This window comes from Platalea leucorodia (assembly GCF_965183815.1).
Source record: "Platalea leucorodia genome assembly, chromosome: 4".
NCBI lineage: Eukaryota > Metazoa > Chordata > Aves > Pelecaniformes > Threskiornithidae > Platalea > Platalea leucorodia.
This window is the reverse complement of record NC_138826.1, coordinates 20,126,623-20,150,546: the sequence shown is the minus strand read 5'-3', so window position 1 is coordinate 20,150,546 and position 23,924 is coordinate 20,126,623. Positions and strand designations below refer to the sequence as shown.

Genomic DNA, 23,924 nt, shown 5'->3' with positions numbered 1-23,924 from the left:
ATCTAGCAGTTTGACAAACAACATGACATAACTCACTTGTAATGACCTTAATCCCTCCAGGGTTGCAGGACTACGCATGTTGCTCCTCTAGAACTGCCGTAATCACGATGCGAAAGGAGTACATTCCCTCACCTGGAGTGCCCGAACAGGCAAAGACAACACATCCAGGAAGAGGGTTGTTTTGGTTTGGTCCCTATGCAAACAAGAATAATACCTTTACATTCTTTTACACTTTCCAAACCACAAAAATAATCAGAAACTATAACACTAGGGAATTTAGTGGGTAAGATAAATGCTTTTACAGTTTGGAGGATGGTTAGGTGCCATGGTACAGTTGATGAATGGCCTTCCTCTACATGTATGTTCTTAAAGTATATTCTTTAATTGAACCTTTATATACAATTATCTGTGGTAAACTGAAAACCCCACTACCCTCCTTCCTCTGCCGCCCTCTTCTTCCACCTCCCTGATACAGCCAGCCAACAGTACAGGATCTACCGTAATGGCATGCTGAGAGTAACATTTTCAGATCTTGCCACTAACATTTGCATCTACAGCCTTTGGCATCCTATAGTCAAGGGGACACAGCTTCCCCAACATCTCTGGAAATTAAGCCAGAGACATCATGGGCTGGAGGAACTGTAGTCCCTGTGGTTCCCTCAGTTCCCCCTCTGCAGCTACAGTCCAAATCTCGCTGACTCCAAGGCGAGAAGGTAAAGTACGTACTCACCACTTGTGCACGGAGGCTCCTTTCTGAAGGTGAAGGCAAGCTCTGCTGCTTACCAACATACAGGGCTTCAGCAGAAGATCAGAAGACTCTGACGAATTCCTCAAAATACATGGCTGTGTAAGTCATATATGGAACCTGGGTTAGAAAAAAGAGGGTGTGTAATTGTTATTCCATGGCCTCCTCACTTTTTACATGGACGTTAGCAATTCCTGGAACATAAGACCATCACACAGCGTCAGACCAAAAGATGCATTTAAAAACAACCTTGTTTCTAATGTCACCCAGAACTAGATGCAGGTACATCTTGCAACCTATTTTGCCTAATTGAGTGTATCATCTTCCAGAATCTTTGGAAATTTTGGCAGAAATATCCTCTCTTTCTTGATGTAAACTTTCTTGATATAAATTGATATAAAGTATAGGCAGATCAATACTTAATATTAGTGAACGAGAGGATGATTCATCTCCTTTTAGTGATTACAAGCTTCCACATTTCAAACCTCTTGCCTTGCTGCTGTTTATCTGGGGTATTCCTTCTGGTCTGTCATTGAAATCCTTGGTCCAAGCACACGCAGCAAACTTTTTGGACATATTTTGACGCATGCATTTTACAAAGATCAGCACTCCAGCTAGTCAGTATTTTCCAGTGCAACAATTTTTTTCTGGAAAACACAGATCCACCAAAACAAATGTTCTATGGAAATGTGGTTCTGTGGCTATATAAAGGCAGGAGCTTTAAAAAAAATCTTGTCTGTCAAATGACTTTCTTTTGGCAGCCTGCTAGGCTTCCTGCTAGCAGGCTTTCTTTGGTGGAAAAAGAGAAATTTCAAAATGTCTAAATTTCATTTCACATCAGAAGAAAAACTTAATTACATGTTGGAATTTTTCACAGCATGGGAATAATAAATTTGAATTAGTTATACTTGGAAGCAAGCCTTTGCACAGCCATTCCCGTCTCTCTTCCATATCCACTTGACTGTGGACCAGAGGCTCAGGCTATTTCAATCCATAGAGGAATCCAACACCAAACACGGCCTGTGACGTTGCGCTAGTCTGAGGAGAGGTAACCATTTCTGTGGCTCTGCAACTTTTCATGGCGCTATGTTTTTGTTCTCCCTGCTGGATGATGAGTATGGCTTCCTGTGCTCTTCTGTAGCGCTGGTGTTAGCAGCTTATCCTGCTCATCATCAACACCCCACCTGTACCAACTCTTGGGGAAAAGCACAAGCTAAAGAACACTGAACTGGGGTTAAAAGCCTGAGGGCAGCACAGGTCGCCTTTATCCTATTCCCCGAATGAGCACATGATACCAAATAAAAGAAGATGGTGAGCCACCACTGATTCTCCACACCTCCACAACCAGTCACCTGGCAAGAATTGGCTGTACCTCAGGCAAAACTCCGGCTGGCGCTCGCTGCCTGCTGGGGCTTTCATCAGGGAGAGCTCCTCACCCATGCCTCCAGACATTTTTTCCCTCCAGCTCACCTGTAAAACACACAGCTTAACAGCTAGGACTACTTTCAATTCAGTTTTTACTACCTAATTGTTGTATTTGTCGTGTTCACAGGCTGGGGGAAGAGTTTCTTTGCTTTAAACTTTAATATACTCCTTTAAATAAAATCTGCCCATTGATAATATCTACAGCAAACATTTACAAAGTTAACAAACACAGAAACTATTGTCATTCCACCCAGAGAGAAAGTTACAAGCATCAAAGATTCTGTTTTATTTGGAGATGTACCAGATTAGTTCCAGGGGCACTTATGCAACACACAACCTTCCAGTTGTTTTTTTTTTTTTTTTGTACTCTGTGCATGTGTTTCCCCCCACCCCCACCCCTCCCATTTGTTTGCTTTTTTCTCTCTGAGTTAAGCATGTGTGGACAGAGACCTAAGCAAGAGCCAGCTAAAAGTACATCTGAAACTATCTGCTCCGCATAGCAGATATTTTGGTAAATATTACGACGTTGACTCTCTGCAGCCTTGCATTTTGCTATCAGCCTCGTGGCTGCAAAGCTGGACAAACTGCCGCCATTCTGACAGTGAAATGGTTTGATTCCCTCTGGCCACGCAAGGTGCCTCATGGGTTCTCAGTGAGGTACTTTTAGCGTGGAAATTCAGCAGCCCCTTGAGATAAGAAGCACATTTGAGAGATGGGCTTCCCCAGGGAGCTGTGGGGCGCCCAGAGGCGGGCAGAGGGGCGTGGGTGCAGGCTGGCTTGTGGCTGTGCTCCCTGCATGGGAACCCCCCTCGGGAGGGCCAGGGGCTGAAATTGCGCTGGGAAAAACGGCATCAGTACCTGACCCTTCTTTGTGCCGCTGGTGCCGTTTGGTAGGAGAAGGTTTGAGGCATCACCCCTTCAAGTGATAGCAGGTCAGCACAAACCAACCCACCCACCTTCTCACCAGATTTTCCTGCTGTAAAACCACCCAGATGCTGTACGAGGTCTGGGGACTTGGCAGCGGACCTGCAAAGCGTAAGGGCCTGCTATCTTTTGCATGTGCACGCACGCACACAAGAGTGCTTTCAGGTAGGCCTGGGTGGAGGCATGCTTCACTACTCTTGGGTGATGAATACATGTCTGCATAAAGGCTTGAAGCCTAATCTTACCTGCTCAAGACATGAAATTTAAAACAGTAGAGACATGGAACAGTATTATGTACCGTTTAATCGCTAGAAGACTAATGCTGCTAATTTTATGACTGGTGACAGAAACCTATTTCTTCATTGAGAGAGATTTCTGATTCAAGCCTGAGTAATGTTTTACTATTTAAGGTGTTTTGCTTGTTTGTTTTTAAAAGCAGTTCTCTGGTGTTTGTGTATCAGCCTTTTTTTTTTTTTTTTGTGGCCAGAAGCTCCCCTCATTGAGTTGCCAGTCATATACCATCACCTTCCTACCACAGCAGGGTAGGTGGAAAGGTCAGGGACTGAAAGGGAACGGACTCTAAATTATCTTCTTTCCTCTAACAGCTCTGCGAGGCAAATAGGTTAGCAAAGGAAAAGCCAGTCCTTTTCTTACTCTTGTGAATAAAGAGATTTCAATCGCCAAGCCTAACAACAATCTCCATACACAGGAAAGAGAGACTTCTGCAGCGTCTTCATACCAGTTGTCAGGGTCTCCACAGAGCAGCGTTAGTAACAGCTCTTTTGCTCCTATGCTGATAAAAGCACTTAGAATTCTAGGGTTGGTATCTGAGAACTTTATAGTAGCGTGTATAAAATGAAACTTAAAAAAAAAATCCCATAATGCTGTGAAGCAGATGTTCATGGAAATCTGACAAAGAAGATTTTATATCCCTTTCAGGTAAGAGAGCCAGAACAGGGAGATAGGTTGTATGGCAGGTTAAAAATCAAGCTCCTAGCAGTGGAGAAAAATATCAGAAATTGAAAAAAGAAGTCTTCCTGACAGAAGCTAAGCTGACCTTCATGATTCTTTCCATGAATAAAAGGTGAATTCATTTTCAGGGGTTGGTGCCTCTTTTCTTCTGCTTAATTTTTTTTTTTTATGCCATTTCTTGTGCGGTGAGAGCAAGGGGTGGAAGAGAGAGGAGTCTTATGAAAGTTCAGTTCCTGAGTATTTTCTGCCCTACCTGTAAAAGAGCAGCTGTAGTGTGAGATGGGCTGTGGGTCAGTCTGCAGCCATCATCAGCCTTCTTCAAAGAAGAGGCAAACCAGTGACGCATAGGGAGTTGCCACACTGCACAGGCGAATCTGCTGGAGAGACGACTTCAAACCTCCTATATTTGAAGAGATAACTTACTTTGTAATCTAAAAAAGAAATGACTAAAACACTGGGAAATGTGGGAGTGTTTTTGGCTTATCTTGTAAACATTTCTGGAGTTTTTTGTGCACAGCCTTTTGTAGCCAAGTGCAATATGCTGAATGCTAGCTGGGTAACAGCATGCTCCATGCTTAGGACATAAGAACAGCATGTATTTGTTTACTTATTCAAATAACACTAGGGGTGAGGTTGCTCAAAAACCAAAGCAATTCTGCTAAAAGGAACTAGAATTTCTTTTAAGTATATTCAGAATTTTGTGATTAATTTAGCCAGCCAGCTTTGAAAATGCAAAATTTGTTTGTTCATTTAGTTTTAATTAATACGCATTATTTTTACAGTTAATTTTTAAAAATATAAAAAGAGTAAAAATAACTTTCAAATACAAGAGAGCGTTCTCACTGTTCAATTCCAATACTAATTTTTTATTTCAATCTCCAGGTGAAGCCTATGCAACTTTCTCAGAGGAGAAGCTTCTCAGCTTCAGTTGCCTCGCCCACATTATACTACTGCATTTCACAGAACGGACGTTCAGAGACCCCACTTGCTGCGCTGCCTCAGTTGCACACTGGGCTAAGGGCATGCTGACCATCAGGATATCGATGGGGTAATGCCAGGGGGAGGACAGAGGGGGCAGATTCAGCAGAGTAGATAAAAATACTACTATCTCAACACAGTATTACATCTGCCAGTTGGTAATGATTTACTGATTTACACAAGAATACTTTGATTGCAGTCTCCCAACTGATGCAACTGTTATAAAAGCTTGTAGGAAAGAACATTTTGCTCAGCACATTTTTCCTACGGGCTTTAGGCATTAACTTCCTCATCCTTACTGGCACACAGATCCCCACTTCCACCCAGCCTAGCACTGGGAACTCAGCTCCTAAAAGCTGGAGACCAGCCATTTTATTTTGTGCAATTGGCTAATGTATATGAATGCAAAAAAAAATAATCCCCCAAAAACAGCAACAAAAAACCCCCGAGCCAAGTCTCAACATACCAGTGACCATACCATCCTGTTGCTCGGAGCACTAATGTCTCTGTTGTGACAATCTTCTGCATTATCAAACCAGTGGCTGTTCTTGGTGAGGCTCTGTCTTACTCTAAGCACTTTTCCTCAATGCTTTCAAGGCAGCAGAGAATACGTATTCCCTCACAACGCAAAGTTCCTCTCACAAAAGAATTTAAACCAAAAAAGTATGCCACTCGGAAAAAAAAATAAATTCTAACATATTACGTGAGAAAGTGGTAACATGGTTAGCCGAGGCCACATCCTCATGGATGGGCATAAATGCAGATGTCGGTAACAGGGGTAAACTCAACGCTGTACACACACTGCCAAGGCTGCTTTGTACTAGATACAATGTTCAGATTTGCTCAAACTTTGAAGTTTGCAGAGAGATGGATGTGTCATCCATCCAAAAAGCTGGAAAACAGTGAAGTTGTCAACTTGGAAAGACACTTGTGAAGCTGGAAGTGCCCTGATCATCACAACAAAATAAGCAAAGCCACTTAAGAACAGGGAGTGACACATTTGCTGTCTTCAGTACAACACGCCGCCATTTCAGGCTGTTTGCCCTCCTTCATCACCTTACATCCAGTCTTTAACTTGGTGCTGCATAGTTGCATCTGCAGCGTTCCGAAATCGGACCGGCAGGACCCAGGCACTCTGCCGGGGTCCCCGCTGCCTGCACCGCCCTGCCGCTTGCAAGCGCCTCGGGGTTTACCTCGGGGGAAGCTGCGGGAGGCTGCTGACCCCTGGCTGCAACCAGCTGCTTTGCACAGCTGCGCACAACCGAGCAAATTGCTGAAGGCCAGCAGAAAAGAGCTCCGTTTCTGCCAATACGATAGAACTGGTTTTGATGTTAAAAAAAAAAAAAAAAAAAAAAGAAAATCATTCTGAGGCCAGTACATCCCCTGCTGTGTGTCTCACGTACTGAGACAAGCAATGTTTGAGACCAGGCTATTGCCTGCACTAGAGAGCACATCTGCATCTACAGAGACCTAACGCTTCAGCACAGGTCGCTGGGTACTTTACACAGGGGTGCTCAACCCAAGGAGTAACCATTAAGCAACCATTTACTGCTTTAGCTCACAACCACCCAGCCCACCCTTCCTTCTCCTCTGAATCAGGACAACACCCTGACCTCCCCGCTCCTGCCATCCATCTCTCACTGGCTGCACTAACAAAGACCAAGTTTATTGCTTACCCTGCAGTGCCTTTCCCGCCTTGTTCATGTCACCCCCAGAAACCTCTAAAGATGATGCTGCCATATCCCTTTCACAGGCTCAGTAGCTTCCCCCTCTTGTGAGCCTCAGCTTTGTCTTACTCATTTCTCTTCCACCTCTCCAAGTGCCAGTACCTCCTCCTGCTTGAGGTGAATCTCAATTCCCAAGGCAGTTGACAGGTTCTCCTAAATTTTACAATTAGAACCACAATTTTTGTTTCTTTTTGTCGGGATTTTTTTGGGGGGAGGCAGTAGGGGGAGGTCTGAAGAACAGACTCTGTCCCTACATCTCTTTCTCCAAACACACTAATAATCATGCAACTATTAAGTTCCAGTCAGCACCAGTAGTGCTTAAAGAATCAGAAACTGGATTCAGTTTTTAGGTTTAAACAAGCGTTTATTTTCCAGTACATCCTAGAGATCAGATGTCTTCTACCTCCCAGGTACTAGAGAGGCAGCAAGACACAAACAAGACTGTGGTCTTTTTCATAGCCTGTATTTCATTTAAACCCAAATTCAAAGACACCTTGTACTTGAAAAACAGATCCCAGTAGAAGAACTCATCTGACTGGAAACAATCGTGTATGTTTATTTTGTCACCAGTTCAACCCCATATGGTTTTCCCATCCCTAAAATTCTGCTGTGTCCTGCCAAAAATCACTTGCAAGTATCTTGTGACGGTCTCACGGGAACATAAGTGCTGGTAACAGTGAAACACCAGGACAGCTTTGCTGAGGTTGGTATGCACTGCAAACACCCCGCTTGTCCTAGAAGTCAGATTCTTGTCCTGCCCCCATCCACCCCATGCTAGTCTTCTCTATCAAATCTGATCAAGTAAATACTTTTCGTCATCTCTCACTCTTCAGCCAGCATTAGCAACTTTTCCCCAAAAATTTAGTCCAAAAACTTAACTTTAAAACATAGACCCTTCTTCCTATGGGATGTGATTAGACTTTTTGTCAGAACCATTAAAAACTGGGGTTTCTTGGCAAGGGAGAAAGACTGAGGAGAGTAGCATGTGTTTCCACAAGAACAAATGTTTGAGTCCAAAAGAAGCAGACCTTGGCACAAGCCATCACAACTGAGACCAAGGAATCCCACTCATTCTGCTCCAACTTTCCTTAATAATTACCTTAACGTGTTTCAGAAAGAGACACTAGATGAACACAGCCTAGCTTGTTAAGAGATCTCATCAGTTACACCGAAACAAGTGCTTTGAATACATACTAAAGTTGCAAACTCACTAATCTTCATTAGGGAAGTCTGCTCCTTCACCCTCACCATTCCCAAAACAGAAAGATCAAAGGATCTGGGTATTTCTATGTTCTCAGTACAACTCTTTGATAGCGGTGCAACAGAGATTTGCTTGCTCAAGTTTCCAGTTCGTACCAGTTATAGTACAGGTTCATCTATGTAGCGGAGTAAGACTGTTTTCAGATTCTCTAGATACCTCTGGATCATGAAGCGGGGCAAAGTACTGTCCCATCAGATCACTGTGGACAGCAACTGGATACAAAACAATCAGAAAAATTCAAGACAACAGTGATGCTCATAGAACAGCCCCAAAGTGCTCCCCTATGGCAAAAATACTGGAACAGTGCTAGAAATAAATCACATTGTCATTCGTCCATTACCTTAATTATGGAGGAGGTACGTGGGAGGAAAACAAAAGTCGGGATTAGTGAAGGCAGGCAGAGCCTAAAGGTAAAGAAGCAAATTACAATACTAGCAGATTCATATGATGGTGCTGATGGGGAAGGAGGAAAAAAAAAAAAGTCAACTGTAGATTTCAAGGTAACAAAGATACTTTTGCAGTAGGCTTTTCTCCCTCAGAAAAGGAAGAATTTAACTTGCAACGTCATTTTGCTCTTACACCAGGCTCCTCTAATTTCTCCTACTTAGTGACTTCTCATAACTCTCCATCCTATTTAGCTTGCTAATATTCTTCTGAACCAAACGTACTCATTTGTGTAGTATACACTTCAGAGTATTTTTTCCCAGTCTTTTAACTACAGCAACTTACCTATTAAGGATTTTAAATTTCCAACCAGCATTTTCAAGTTAAAGTTTTATTTTGTGCCTCTCTGAGAACTGCTGTGATGAGCTTACCTGACAGTCCCTGGAATCTTACAGCTAACATTAGGGCTACCAGAGTTGTGCTTTCCTTCTTCAATCACACAGCCTCAATTTGTGCATCTTGCATAGTCCATAAATATATATTCCTGAATTAGTTGCTAGGGTCCCAATTTTTTTTTTTTTTTTTTGAGGACTAGAGAATTTTAATCTTAAAAGAAGGGCTATTTCGTATTTTTTTACTTAACATTATATTCTTCCTTCATATAACTATAAATGCTAAGAATGCAAGAACACCCAAGTGATAGATATCGCCATATCAAATTCCCTTCAAAAACTGACCAGGGAGAAAAAGATGGAATCTTTCTCTGAAAGAAACAAACCAACCCCACAAATTGCCCTGAGCTCCACTGCTTTAGCAAAGCATATTTATATTGTCGATGTTATGCTCCCCTCTACAGTTTATCATAAGAAGTGCAGTTACCTCTTATTCTGAAGTCTTCCTTAAAAATACAACAACAAAAAACCCCACACCACCAACATACAAACCAATCTTTAGTTGCAGGCAAAACTTAGCAAACAAGCTTAATGAAAATTTCATTTTGTTCATGAAAAATTAGAGGCATTGAGCAGAACTATCCCCACTTATCTCAAGCTCAGTATTACATGAAATATCAACTACAACATGCTAATTGTCTGATGTTGTAGTTTACAGTCTACGAAAAAGTCAACTTCAAGCAGGCAAAAAGCTTCAAAGACCAAAGCAATGTAACAAAGAACAAAAAAACATCAAGAACCAAAGAAATATCATAGAAATAACTAGTCATATGTGTCACAAAAGTGTTATGTATTTCACGTAATTGATTTCAAGAAATTAATTCCACAGATACATTAAAACAGTCAAAAGAGTAGTGGTCTTTATTTCCATCAGACAAGTTAACACTTTGATTAATATGAATTTATTTCAACATTTGGGAGATATGGAAATTAATGACTATTAAAAAAGTGAAATAAACCCCCTTCCAAAAATATATTGGATAGTACACGTCTGAATTTTATACTGTGCCTCTGATGAGCCCTTTACATTATGTGACATCACATACAGTTTTGCAAGACAAAATAATTTATGGGCTGTTTTTCAGCCTCTGATTTGTGACCCCTCATGGTGTCTAAGAAAAGCAAGTTTATACATGCTACGCAGCAACCTAGGTACATAGATTTCAAAGGGGTCTCAATTCAACTGGAAAAAAAAAAAATCTAGAGAGGTCCACAAATCAAAAAAAGGTATAAAATACTGTATTGGAATAAACACTCAAATCTTAGTGTCCTGGAGGGAAAACTAACATTAGCTTAAAACCAGAAAATACATTAGTCAGTATTTTTCTTAGAAACTGGGCTTTGAATAATGCAGTTATCAGTTGTTTTTGATTAAGTTAAAAATTGCAGACTACAGAAGTCTTCAAATAAATGAAAACAAATCTCCTCCTTCTGTCATCTAACGCCAAGTATGTACCATATAAATAACAACTGTAGTATACAGATCATACAGATCAAAGATTTTCAACAGAAACAGGATTTCATTTTAGTGTTAAGCCAATAATTAAAATCTTAGTTTGCATCTTGTTTAAAATTTTTTAATATAGAGGAGAATTAGTCCTGCAAAACCAGTTAGCAGTCTGTTCTTGTTGCAAGTCATGACTACTGAAAAGTTACAATCTTAAACCCCCTGCCCTCATCAAGTTTTCTTGCAGTCTTGCCAAGAACTAGTCACAGAAAGCTTGTAAATTTATTTGTTTGGGGAGGGGATGTTAAATAAAAAAGTGTCTCATCTAATGAGGAAAGGAAAGGCAAATAATCAATGACTAGTTTTCACAGTAAAATGCATCAGCTTTGTAGTTTCATTTGAAACCAAGAACAAATCATGAAACGTCATGAAAATAAGATAAAAAATCTCCTAGAGTGATTACTAAATGAAGTTAAAATTACCACACTAATCAGTAAACCCCAGAAGAAAAGCAGATGCCTCATATCACATGTCCTACATTAAACAGTATCCACTTTTTAAAATAAATCCGTAAAATCTGTATGTTTGGCCACTTTGCACATTTTTCCCCTAAAAAATACAGTGTACAGAAAAAAAAAAACCCTCATTATTCCCGGTATGAATTCTGAAGTATAAGCTCAAAACCCCGAAGTTAAAGATCAGCTAAAAGGATTTTAAATTATTTACAAATCCAGCAGGTAGAACTACCATAATGGCTTCATTTCCATCCTTGTAGTGGCTTTCACTCTTATCCAGCAGCATCTGCAGTAGGAATCTCTTCAGACAGCTTCATCACTGGTCATCTGTCATTTTAAGCAATTCCAGAAGAGCCCCAACAGCTCCAAAATAACCCTTTAAACAAGGCAAAAGCAAAACAAAACCAATCAAATTCCAAAAAGACCTAAGCACGAACATGTAAAGTTTTCAGTTCTGTTAAAGCAATAAAGATACCTTTCTTATAAGATCAGCCCTGCTGTGCCAAGTATTTGCTGTATCTGAATTATGATTTAATATGATCTTGTTTAGGTCGAAGAAAGGACCTTATACCAGGAGAAATCTTACACAGTTCTCCAAAATTGTCAAAAAAGAAGAAATTACAGAACCGTTATAATGATGCTGTACTGAGGCAGGGCAGTTTCCATTATGAACACATTCATCTGACAGCCACCTCAAAACTATGCCTACAAGAATTAATTCTAGTTGAGGCTTATATACCAGACCACACAAATGAACATTGTTGGGACTAGGGTCAGAAAGCAAAAATAAGAGACGCGCAACATTTAGCAACAAATACCACAAGATCAGTGATCAAGCCAGGGAGTTAACAAGGGGTATTTTTAAATGAATTTTTAATTAAATTATATTTATGTAGAACTTAGTTTGTGCATTCACTTCAAAGCAATGGCTTTGAAATTCTCCCTTTTAACTTCACCAAGTGAAGAACCACAAGATTTTTGTACTTACAGATAAAAGGAAGTTCAACATGTATTTCCTTACCTCATGTTCTAAAAACAGAGCTTTCAGCTGTCCCTTAGACCAATAATCCATAGCATATGCTAGCACCTTCATAGAAATCATATTAATTCTGAGGAAGTTGCCAACAAATACCACCTTGTCGATATTCTGTGAAATTGAAAAGCAGACCAGCAAAAATTATATTCAGCTACATTATTTGCCCCATTCAACATGTACTTCTGCCTCCACTATAAAGTTAAATGGGAATTTTGGATTACATTTATCTTCTCCAGACTGAAAAGTCAAAAAAATAATTGCAGTTACTGACTGCTAAGTAGAGATGTTGCAAGGAGGAAAAAAAAAAAGAAATTACTCCAAAGAAAGTGAGAGGCTGATATCACACATGGTGAATATTTGCCTAAAAGCCCAGGACCTACCCAACATGAACACGATTATGAGTGTTTCGTTGGACTTTTGTGGTTTTGTGGTTTTTTTTTTTTTTTTTTTTTTTGGTTGGTTTTTTTTTTTTTTTTTTAATTGTATATGACATGGCTGCACTGAAGACATCTTTTCCTCCTGCTTGTTAAATGAAGCAACTTTTCATAGATCACTATGATTATTAAATCCAGATGGAGAACCTCTGAAGGGTATCTGAGAAGGATTACGTTAGAGATGGGAAGAAGCATCTTTCATTATCTATTATCTGGACTGTTGTTCCATTTTCAAAAAGCAAGCAAAAGATGGCCAACGTGATACTTGACATGTATTGCATTCCTTTGTTTCTAAGCCCACTTGAACTTACTAGCAAAAATCTGCGTAGAGGCTAGAACTACCAAGTGCTACCTCTCTAGATTCATACAGCTCTATAAAGGCCAACACTTGGTTCTGCAGCAATTACTTTGCTACAGACCGCATTTTTGTTGTGTCCCGTACTGTGCATGTGACATACCACGGAGAACATCCTCACCTGAATACTCAAGTACTGGAGAGTGCTGATACCTAGATGCAATAATTCATTTCTCCAGTGTCCGATGACCGAGTTACATGTCTGACTGTCCTCACACCAAACACATCAACACAAACTTTATTTAAATAATTCAGGTTTATAGTCATCTATCCCCTTAGACTCTGCAGTCACATCAGGATGCATTCATACTCGCTCTTAGGAACTTGTATCGCTGAAAATAAGAACTTCTCAAATTTCAAAAGGCTGCTATTAAAAATGGCCAAGAGCACTTTGCATCCTCTGACAAGGCAGTTTTGTCTTTGAAGTAATTTCTGACAAAGGAGGGACAAACGTAATAATTTCCTATAATGCAATACCATCAAATTGATTAGAATCTACATTTGAATTTAATTTTCGTGACTTTTTTTTTGCTGAATAAGCTACTGTTACCAGAAATTCAAGCAAGCAGCATCTAACACTGAGTATAAAAATTACTGAAAATTTTACATCTAAAAATACTAGTCATATCTACTAGAATAGCAGAGTGTATATCAACGTGCAAATTTCATGCCAATTTTATTTTCCAATGTTCCTTGACTTGACCAGGTTAAAAATTATGTTAAAGATGTACAGTTTCCTAAATTTTTGAACTGAACTAAAAACAGCTTTAGCATTTTTCAGGAGTTGGAAAACAAAGAAATGCTACTCTTATTTCTTAAGGGAGTCTTGCCAATTTACTTTTAAATTGTTCACTGCTGAAATATTGAAAGCTGAAAGACAGAAATCTTAAAACTGATGAAGGGATGGTGATGAAATGCTTAAGCTAACCAAATTACAACATCCTGGAAAAGACATGCACTGTTCCATTCTGTGGGGTCTTGCTAAATTGTTCAACTACCCTGCAGCAGAAAGCTATAGTATAGTTTCAACATAGTATATATAATATATACACATATTTGCCAATTTAACTGAATATGGAAATCTATATCAAAGATGCAATAAAAAAAAAATTGTGCACATATTTTTGAAAGAAGGCTTGTTCGGATGCAACTTATGTGTTCTGCTAGTAGGAACAGTATAAACCAGGGAGATTGGTTTCCTTTATGCAGTTCTGCTGTGCCTAGGACAGACTGTTTCAAATGATGTGTAGCCAAATGGTTCCAGACTATGGAATTTTTCTACCCTACTGCCAACTTTGTGCAAGCAAACTTTGCTTTGAAGTTCTGCAGACAGAGTATTTCATTTATTCCCCAGCCTCATTTTTTCCTGCACATATGCAAGTCATTTTCAACACAATATTAAAGCTGCAATCATGGGGGGGCGGGAAGGAAAAAAACCCCAAACTTCTCAAAACTCATGCTTCAGGGCATAAATTGATTTTGTCAAAGAACCCAAAAGTGAGCTTCACCATAGCCCTAATCTAATACACACGAGCTCCAGGAAAGAATATATCATATTCAACATTTTTAATCTCTTATTTGGGCATTTCATTCATCAAGCTTAGTGAGAGTCAGAGCTGTATCTCCCAAAGGCAATTTAGGTGTCTAGATTATTTAACAGAATGACAGCATTACTTTTTTCCCCTGAGAGCAAGCTATCTGGAGATTAGCTGATTTCCAATTATATACCATGTCTGAAATATTTTTTAATAATACATAAAGCTACTAAATGAAGGTGGTTTTTTTTTTCCTCTAAAGCTACAGAATAAATTTAGTTCTGTTGGAGAAATTCTACTTTGACATTGTCTGGGAAATGAAGAATACTTTACACATCAATCCACATTCCTCCACAAAATTTTATGGATCATGTCCAGTTTTTGAGTAAGCCTGCCCACAAAACAAAGATGTTAGGAACTTTTTCACAATGACTCAGAAGCATTAGTTTCATTAGTAGCCTATTTCCTCCTCTGAATGCATCGCATGTGATTCCCTGCTGCAACTCTCCATGCTTTGATAGCCCTGTACAATGCTGCTTGAACTCCATGCCACAAGGCAACACTGTAAAGAAGCTGAAAGCAAAGAGAACACTGAAAGAGAATCATCCTGACTGAAAGAGTCAAATTGCCAAAAAAATTATGTCTGTAGCCGCTTTTCATGATGAAGGGAGGTTATCAGTGGCATCTGATAGGGACATACACCGAGACTTGTGCTGTTCAACTTATTTCAAAAGTGCTCTAGAAAGGGATATTAGCAACAAACATAACATTTATTGGCATACAAAGTTATTCAGGAGAGTCAGAATGAAAAATGAACAGCATAGCAATGCTGAAGAGACTTAAACCCAGTGACTGAGGAATAAAACAGCAGGTGAAGTTTAAATTAAAAGAGTGAAATGACATAAAAGGAAGGGGGAAGAGAGAAAGAGAGACTCAGTATTCAGACACAATGATAGGCACCAAATTAGCCACCACCACTCAAGAAAGACTGTGGAGGGACTGTGTATGGTTTCTGAAAAATATGACCTCCATGCTCACAAAAATAAAATATTAAGAACGGTTAGTAAAGGAACTCAGAACATGAAATTTATCAATATGCCATCACATAAATTCATTGTGCAACCACACTCTTAATACTGCATGAAGATCTTATCATTCAATCTCAAAATTAGAATCATAAAAAGATTAAAAAGACAAAATGAAACAGTGGGAAAGAGACCCAGAGTGACTTCCATAGGAGAGGAGACTAAGCATTAGGACTTTCTGTCTTGGAAAGATCAAGAGGGAGATGTGGTAAAGGTTTATTAAAAAAAACAAAAACAAAACCCACCAAAAGCACTAATGATGAATTATTTTCTGTTTCTCATAAAACAAAAAACTAGATAGGACTTAACGAAGTAATCAGATGGCAGTTTGGCGAGTTTTTTTGTTTTGATGGGGTTTTTTTTGGGGGTGTGTGTGCATTGTTGACTAAAAAAAAATAAAGAGAAGCACTTTCTTCTAACCATAGAATGCTGTGGAGCTAAAAACATCAATATATTAAAAAAAAATAGATAAATCCATTGAAAGCAGACAAAAGAGATTAGTTACTACATAATAATAACGGATGTAATTTGCAGCTTAAAACAAGTGTCTAAATGTTTGGGGTTTTGGTTTTTTTGAACTGCTGTAAGCTGGAAAGGTGTATCAATGGAACAATCCATCCATAGTTATCATGCCTGAAGAAAAGAATCTAACAAGCATCTGATAGGAGTTTGAGGCAGGATAATGAACTATATTTTTCTTCTCTCTGACCCAACACAATGGATCTTTTACCTATCAAAACATTTAACAAAATACGCAGTTTGAACCTATCATGCTATAGAAAAAAAGCCAAGCAAAATACTATTTAAAAAAAATCTGACATGGAATAGTAAGATCTGTTAGTAACTACAAGGTAATTGACAGTATTAATTTGGATTACAAAGGCATTAATATCTATGTATTACATCTTGAGAGCAATTGAACAGCTCTAGGCATCAATGTTTGACAGAGATCTTTGCAGTCAAACTTTCTCCCTTCTTCCCTACCTTTGAAGCTCAAAGTACCTTACACTTTGCATCAAAGCATACACATAACACAAATCACAAGACTTAGGAACCAACATTAAATGTATGCATATTTACCAAGGCCAGTTACACACCTACTATACCAGCAATTTGCATTTTTGTATTCTGATAATCTTACTATGTTGTTTCTAAAGGTTTTAAGCTCGTAGTAAATATGCTATCTTACCTCATTCAATGCACACATGCGAGCAATAGAACCTATGTTGTTGGTGATGGTGACCAAAGTAGCTCTGGCCAAGTCTTCTTTACTGATGGAATCTCTCTTTTCTTTACTCATCATATGCCCAAAGCTGTGTGAGGAAGATTATACCTTTTAATATGAGTTATTTAGGAGTGCTAAAAGCCTTTAGAAATTTTATCATTTAATAAGCTTTGATTGGATTTGATATCCATTGATTTGAAACAGTTTTTAACATGTGAAAAGGGATCTCATTGGGAAGGCAGATCAATGAGCAAAGACAGTTCTAAACTAACTGTAATTTAAATGGAAGCAAACTACATCAAGCATTGCTTATACCTGTTTTAAAAAAAAAAAAAAAAAGAGTAAAGAAGTAGGTGAGAGATCTAAGGACAAACCACATGATACATTCAGAGTGACATTTCCACATGGACATAGTGCATAGTCCAGGGATTACACACTCAGTTCATCATGCACAGTAAGTTTTCCAAGGAACGCCTTAAAAACAGCTCAATTAACACATACCTTGAGGCTACAGCAGACCCTTGAAGGCCAAACCGCTCATAGTCTCCTCCGTAAATATCTTTCACCAGTTTATCCACATTGGTGCTGTCTCCTTTTGCGGCCATTTCTAGTGCTTCTTCAAATGTCTCGCAGCCAGTCAGCAGACAGCACAGGCCCAGGAACGTTCCTCCTCCAAGACTAGAAAAGCACAGTTCTTTCAGACCAGCAACTTCAACCAGCTTTTACCACAGCTCTTCAAATTCCCGTTTTCAACATGATCTACACAGCTACCAACTATATCTTGCAACTCGTCCCTCAGAGAAGTGAAAACAGGCACCCTAAACTGAGTTTTTATTCAATGCAAATGTCATCCAGTGTGGTTTTAACTAAACCACTCTTTAAGTCCTTAATATTTAAATAGGAGAAACGATGCTAAATAAAGAGTTAGCTGAGAATAAGGTCCAATCCAACACCACAAATGTCAGTTTGCTATTTGTATCACTCCAGCAAGTTTTCCTTGTGCAAGACTAATTAGGCAGCAGATCACTTAAGTCAGTGATGAAAGAATAAATGGCGATCAAAGCTAAACATCTACACAGGGGTAGGCAGCCAAGACAGATCTTGTCCCCCTAGCCAGTGGCAGAAAGCAGTCTGGTTGGTTCCTGTTCAAAGCAACGCTAGCATCAGCCCTGAATGTCTCAGCCCTCCAAAGAACTCTGAGCAAGGAGCAGCCACTTTAATATCCTGCACGGGCTCAAGTACAACATTTACTGACTATACAAATTTAGCAGGGAGTATTTGACTGTGCATAACAAGCTGCTAACTCATTTCATTAAAGTTCTACTTTGGACTCTTCAGTCTTACCAGACATAAACTTCAACTTACTAACCTCTACATCCTTCCTCATTCTTTCTTAACCCTTGAGAAAGTTAGCTTACTTGCACTGATTGCAGTCACACCGATCGGAGCCACTGTAAACAAGAGGATCAGTGAGACACTACACTTGCACTTCATGAAAAAGCAGAGGAGGTCAGATAGGGACATCATTCAGTCAGTGCTCTTGGATTATTAGACAAGCTTTACAGAACACATCTAGGAGCACTGTAATATATTCAGTATCTGAACAGTAGGAAACTGCACACCATCCACAAGACAGTATTGATTTCATCATCTGTAACAAGCCAGCAACTCACTGCAGTCATGTTTTTCCTTTCGTAGTGGAAAGGATCAGAAGCACATCTACAGATATGAAAAGGGCTATGCTTGAAAAACAACCAGAATTGCAAGAAAACCACTACCTCTTCCATTCAACTTGCATTCATCTGTATTGTATACAGAAAAATGTCTCGTGGCTACCCACTGTGGCAAAGACATGCCCTAGATAAGGCAACAGAAGACACATATGTAGTCATGTGCTGTATACAGGAGAAACTTTATTAATACGTACCATGCACTGAAGAACAGAATGCAGCTTTGGAAGGGACTACTGCAAATCCAAAAAGCTTCTTTGGTTGTTGTTTTGGAAGGGGATTTTTTTAGGTTTCTGTTTTGGTGGTTTGTTTGGTTGGGTTTTTTTGGTTGTTCCCCCCCCTTAAAATAACTAAAAATGAAGTATATCAATTTAGTTTGCATACGTGAGGAAAAAGTGGGATAGATTTATTGGTATTTTTACTACTAGTCTGGATGGACACATTTGTAACTAAAGTGGTTTCCTGTAAGTATGCACTGTTGCCACACCCATAGAGTAAACTTAAACATGCCTCAAGCTGTTCTTTGGCCTTAAGAACAAAATTCTGCATCCACACTACTGAACTCCTGAATTCCTAAACAGAGCAGTCACATCTAAATCTCTTACTGAACATAGGCCAGAGACCATTTCAACTCAACTGTACCCTACAAATTATTTCACAGAGCACTGGCTGACCCAGGCTGAAATCATGCTGAAGACAAAGTAAGACTACAGACAATCAGATTCTAGTCTTTACACACTGGCCTTCCTTAATTTACCAGCATGGTCCAAAGACTAGTACAATCAGTAAGGAAACAAGAGATCTAGTGAGATTCCTCTGCCAAAATCCAGTAGCAGCAGGTAATTCTACAAAGTTTTCCTATATCCTGGATACATCCTAACTACTAAGCAAGAGGTTTTTGTTTAGCCCAAACATTTTTATTTCACTGCTCTGGCTGTTCTGGGGGATCAAAGCAGGGGAGGGAAGATTCATTTACTGGAACAGCTTTATTTTGGTAATTCACAGCAAAAGACAGGAAGTAGGTAAGAATCCCAAGAAGAAACTAAGGCAGCTCTGAAGTTCAATGGATCAATGATTTCCCTGATGTAGACCCCCTCTCTGAAGGAATCCTAGGATATTTCCAGCCTTGCTACTGGTGGGTTTTTAAAGGAAATGGGAAGACAAGCACAATTTGGGGCTCCACCTACTAGTCACACTGGCTGGTTTTATCTGTTCAATTATTAAGGAGAAAAGAAAATAGAATTCAAAGAACATAGAATTAAATTTACCTGGATCCTGTGACTCTCTTGTAGTTGTCCTTAGAATACACAGCTAGGATGCTGACCCCTGAGCCTATGTTAACCAGCAGCATAGGATATGGATTATCAAGGCAGTAAGGCTTTTTCTGGCACTGTTCAGGATCTGTAGGATTTTCAAAATAATAGCACTCTGGTTTGCCATTGAAACCAACAGAATCAACATAAAGGAGGCCCTGGATCAAACAGTCCAATTCATCCAGTTTATGGAGCTGTAGATCAGCAATCTGGAAAAGAACAACAAGAAATTAATAAACAAACATTTCCTAGTATAATACAACACTGAGAAGGACAAAAGGCTCTGCTGAAGTACTTTGATCACTTTAATAGTAACACATTATGCTATTTAAACAGTACAAAGATCTGTCTAAGCATGAAGTTCAAAATAAAAGGAGTTTGCTATCTGCCTGACAACAGGTACCTCTCAAAACAATGATGTGCTGCACAGTAATGTCATTTAGTTCCTTTGCCTTTGAAAAATTCCCTGCTCTACAAGCAGGAAACATTTCCCCTCCTCAGTATTCTGAAGCAATAAATTTCTTTCCCCTCATCCCCATCCCAAGAGGAGCCACGTTCTGCAGCTTTTGGACAGCTTCTGACACATGCCTGCACAGCAACATTCCTCAGCATGCAAAGTGCTTTAACGCGTCACCCAACTACATTTCCCAGCAATTTAATGTAATATTCAACAGAAGTGTTAAGATCAAGAAACTTCAGTTAAAGAACAAGATAGTTAAAGCCTTACAGAGTACACATGCTTATGCTAATATGCATTAAATATGCAGTGGCTTATGCTTAAAAGATTTGCATTTTTTTTGTATATGTCACCAGTAATCTGAGACAGCTATGTCTTTAAATTACGATGAGCACTTTAAAATGCCTTCTGAAAAATAGGGTATTCCCAATGTTTGGTGAAAAACAATATAAAAAACACACAAAAATATTGTCAGGCCCATGCCCCCAGCAAAATGTTCATAAAAATATAACTGTAACAGAAGGCAGAAAAACAATTATAAGATCTTAAAAAGGACATTCCCTCCGAGATCTCACAGGTCACGCATGATTGTACTTAAACAGACATGTCTACTTGCCATAGCATTCCGTTTACTAGAATTAGAAACCACATCCCTTTCTCGAAATAGGATACAGTGACAATCTGTAGAAAGTCTCCTTTCCAGATGACATTGAGCTTAGACTTGTGTTAGGGAGAGGAGAGGGAGAAAACATAGTAAAAGTTACCTGTCCAAACCCTGAGGTCATTTGCATCCTCACACCTGCAAAGTAGTCTTACCTAACCCTACTTTCTAGCAGAAAAAGCACCAGGGTATGAGGAACAAAAGGGAGTTACACAGCACAGATCTGGTTCTCAAACATTTGCATATTGCAGGATGTTTTTATAACAGCTAATGGAGAAGATTTACGAGGCTAACTACCTCCTATTTTTAATTCTGGAAGCTATATTAAGTCACTATAAAGAGGAAAGATATTTCTGTGGAATGGGCATGGCCAATAGGTTACATTCTTTTGAGCTATTTAAATCTCTCCCCTTAAGTTTTTTTTCTCTACTTGTACATAGCTCTAACTTGCCTTAACTGAAAGCCATTCTACTCTTTGGGTCTGCCCTTCTGTTATACTTGTTGGTCCTCAAATCCTGGAACCACAGAAAAGAAATAAGACCAAAAAAACCCAAACCAGCGGTCTCAAAGACCTCAATATAGATCCAGTTATTCATAGGACGACAGAGACAGATAGATATAATTTCTTCTTTTTTCACTATTTCCTCCTGTAACTTTTGCAATTCCTTCACATTTTTTTCTTGGTTACCACATGGCTACACAAATTACAACTACAGAAATGCAGCATAGAAGACTTGAACCATTTAGCCAGCAAATAAAAAGTATCAACACAAATTGGGAGAAAAGATTTTTAAAGAAATGTTACAAAAACCTTAAGGCTACTTTGCCAATATCCTGGATTTCAGCAATTTCTTGGTATTAGACTAAACGGAAAAGCTCCAAGAGATATACAATACAAGGCATTAACATAATAAACGCTTTGTGCACTCTTTCTCATAACGGACATTGTATGGAGCCCACTAAGAGGATTTATTTCTTTTGTTAAAACCCAACTAACATTGCACATAGCTAGTCAAAATAAGGAAACACTCTATACTAACCATGATCTTTCTCTAGGTTATGTGCTGTACAGTCAATTTCCTCATCTTACTGTATAAGCTAGATGCAGCACGACCAAATACGATCTAACACAGGTACAGCATGCACAAACATGCTATGAACCAGAAGCCTGCTATACAAAGACAAGTCATTAGCAGATTTATGGCCCCGACTGTCAAAACCTCTATTCCCCTATACCCAGCCACATGGATGAGACCAAAGCAGCTTGTTACGCTTTTACAAATAGGTAAGCATCAGTGCAAGAACCTGCAAGACATGACCAAGCAATACAAATCTAAGAGTAAAACACTTCTGGCATCAGTGCAAAAACAGACAAAATCCTTATTTCTACAAACGCTCTGGTCAGCCCACCGATTTTATAAGGACACAACAAAAGAAACTAATCAAAGGTTCTTTTTAAAGCACTAAGCATATAAGTTTTATTAGGTCCAGCCCTCCACATACAAAAGACACATTAGAATTTGCTATGCTTTTTATAGCTCTGTGCTATATTTAACAGCTGATATACTGTAAGCAGAAAAGCCCTATTACTGCTTTCTTTCATGTAAGATATTCATAGCAGACTGAAAAACTATTTTCCTGTGTTGTTGCAGGAGTGTGGTTTTCATTTTTGGAACAAGCAAGACTGGCATCAATATTCCACGTTGATCCACCTTCATTCAGAGAACCACGAGCTCTGCAGCCACCAGACCTCTGGGACTCCAAACAGCCCAGTGAGCCACTGCTGCTTGTTTCTAAACACAAATTAGGGCACAGTTGCAAGAAATGTAGTAACCCAGCCTTGTACAAGAAGCCACAACAGAGCCAGGGTCACAATTCTCAGTCCCTTTGCCTGCATATAGAACTGCCTTGTCTCTGTTCATTGCTTTGCTCACAATAACTCAAGTGGGAAAACTGCATCACAAAATAGATGTGGCTGTAAATATCATAACTAACATATGATTAGGCAAACTTTTTTTTCTGGTGCCATCACCTGACCTACCACAGTCTACTTGTCCTCATCTTTCCGCTGTTCAAACCACTTCTTGCAGGAACCGAAGTTTAGGTGCAAAAATGCAAAATAAAAACAGGAGCTGTGTGTAGAAGCACATTTTAATTGGATATTTTTCCTACAACTTTTTACAAAATGCATTTGCAGATATTTTCCAGCCCTTTACAATCCCTAACGTGAGGGCAGACAGCGTAATGGTCAAATTATCCTGCTCTGCACTCCTGTAACTATATTCAGCACAGTGCCTCTCCAGATAAGTTTTATGTCAGAAAGTTGTGCTATGAGAGGAAGAACTGCAGAACAAAGTAGTATACAGGACCTTTGAGGGAAAATTTATGATGGTTACAGGGAAACCATATGTACATTTTTTTTAAAAAACAGTTTTTCTTCATTATAGCCAGACTGTAGAAATTCCTCTTTATTTTAGACTGTTTTATAAATACTGGGGGAGGGAACAAAATGCTTTGGACCTCAAGGAACTCTTCAGGACCATCAAAAGCAGGGACTCAGGACTTTAACCATGTTTACAAGTGGCTGCAACACAGCAAGGAAGTAGCAAACCCTTCCCCATGACAGTTCACACCCTAGCAACAAACTCCTGAAACCCAGCTGATTTCAAGGATACACAAAAGGTCTGTTGTTACTGTGTACAGGTCCTACTCTAAGGAAAATGAAAGCCCACCTCTTGTTGTATATTCGCAAGTAGTGCTGGAAAACAGTATTGTCTGTTCAAGTTTAGTTCTCGTTTTTTGGTGGTTTTATTTTTTTTTTAAATAATATGCATAATGTCAAACACTTTTTAGCTACATTCAAGTACCAGACAGCATAAAAAGGAAAAAAAAGTGGTACCAACTTGCTGCTGCTTTGAAGTATGGAAGCACAGAAGCCAAAGACTTGGGTCACATTTGTTTCTTTATGGATCAGTAAATATTTCCACCTCAGCAAGGAAAACATGAAACAACCCAGTCCTCTAGAAGTGAGCTGAGGGCAGCGGTGATATACACGCAGTGGGGCTGAAGCCTAACGGATCAACATTGGTGTGCAGACATCTTTTCAATAAAGCTCCAGCTCATGAAAGATTTCACCCAGTTTGAATTTTCACACTGTTACCAAGTTCTGGCAAGTGCAGGAATGTCCAAACCCAGATGCAATTATGAGTTCATCTGTCTCTTGGACTTTCAATCAGGAATATGAAATTTTTTCTGTAAGAAAC

General features: G+C 39.2%; 2 protein-coding genes across 13 annotated transcripts in view; both read right to left on the bottom strand.

Annotated features, from left to right (window-relative positions):
• SLC16A12 (solute carrier family 16 member 12) overlaps nt 1–856 on the bottom strand; it is a 35,866-nt gene extending 35,010 nt beyond the window's left edge. For both annotated transcript variants that reach the window (XM_082310613.1, XM_082310614.1), the window contains exons 1-2: nt 731–856; nt 37–193 (exon numbers count right to left, since the gene is read on the bottom strand). The gene's annotated coding sequence lies outside the window, so the exon portion shown is untranslated. The remainder of the gene's footprint in view (nt 1–36; nt 194–730) is intronic.
• A 1,292-nt stretch (nt 857–2,148) lies between these two features.
• Nucleotides 2,149–23,924, bottom strand: part of PANK1 (pantothenate kinase 1) — a 55,553-nt gene continuing 33,777 nt past the window's right edge. For 9 of the 11 annotated variants that reach the window (XR_014228024.1, XR_014228025.1, XR_014228026.1 and 6 more), the window contains 8 exons: nt 19,499–19,752; nt 17,002–17,178; nt 16,465–16,588; nt 11,852–11,977; nt 11,063–11,206; nt 8,128–8,244; nt 4,320–4,466; nt 2,149–2,215 (listed from right to left, as the gene is read on the bottom strand). Coding sequence is in view for 1 of the 11 variants with exons in the window: in XM_082310335.1 (XP_082166461.1) it covers nt 11,147–11,206; nt 11,852–11,977; nt 16,465–16,588; nt 17,002–17,178; nt 19,499–19,752 (741 nt within the window). In the remaining 10 variants the exon portion in view is untranslated. Of the gene's footprint in view, nt 2,216–4,319; nt 4,467–8,127; nt 8,245–9,741; nt 11,207–11,851; nt 11,978–16,464; nt 16,589–17,001; nt 17,179–19,498; nt 19,753–23,924 lie in introns of those variants that run through there. The other 2 variants (XR_014228027.1, XM_082310335.1) reach the window with 2 other exon arrangements.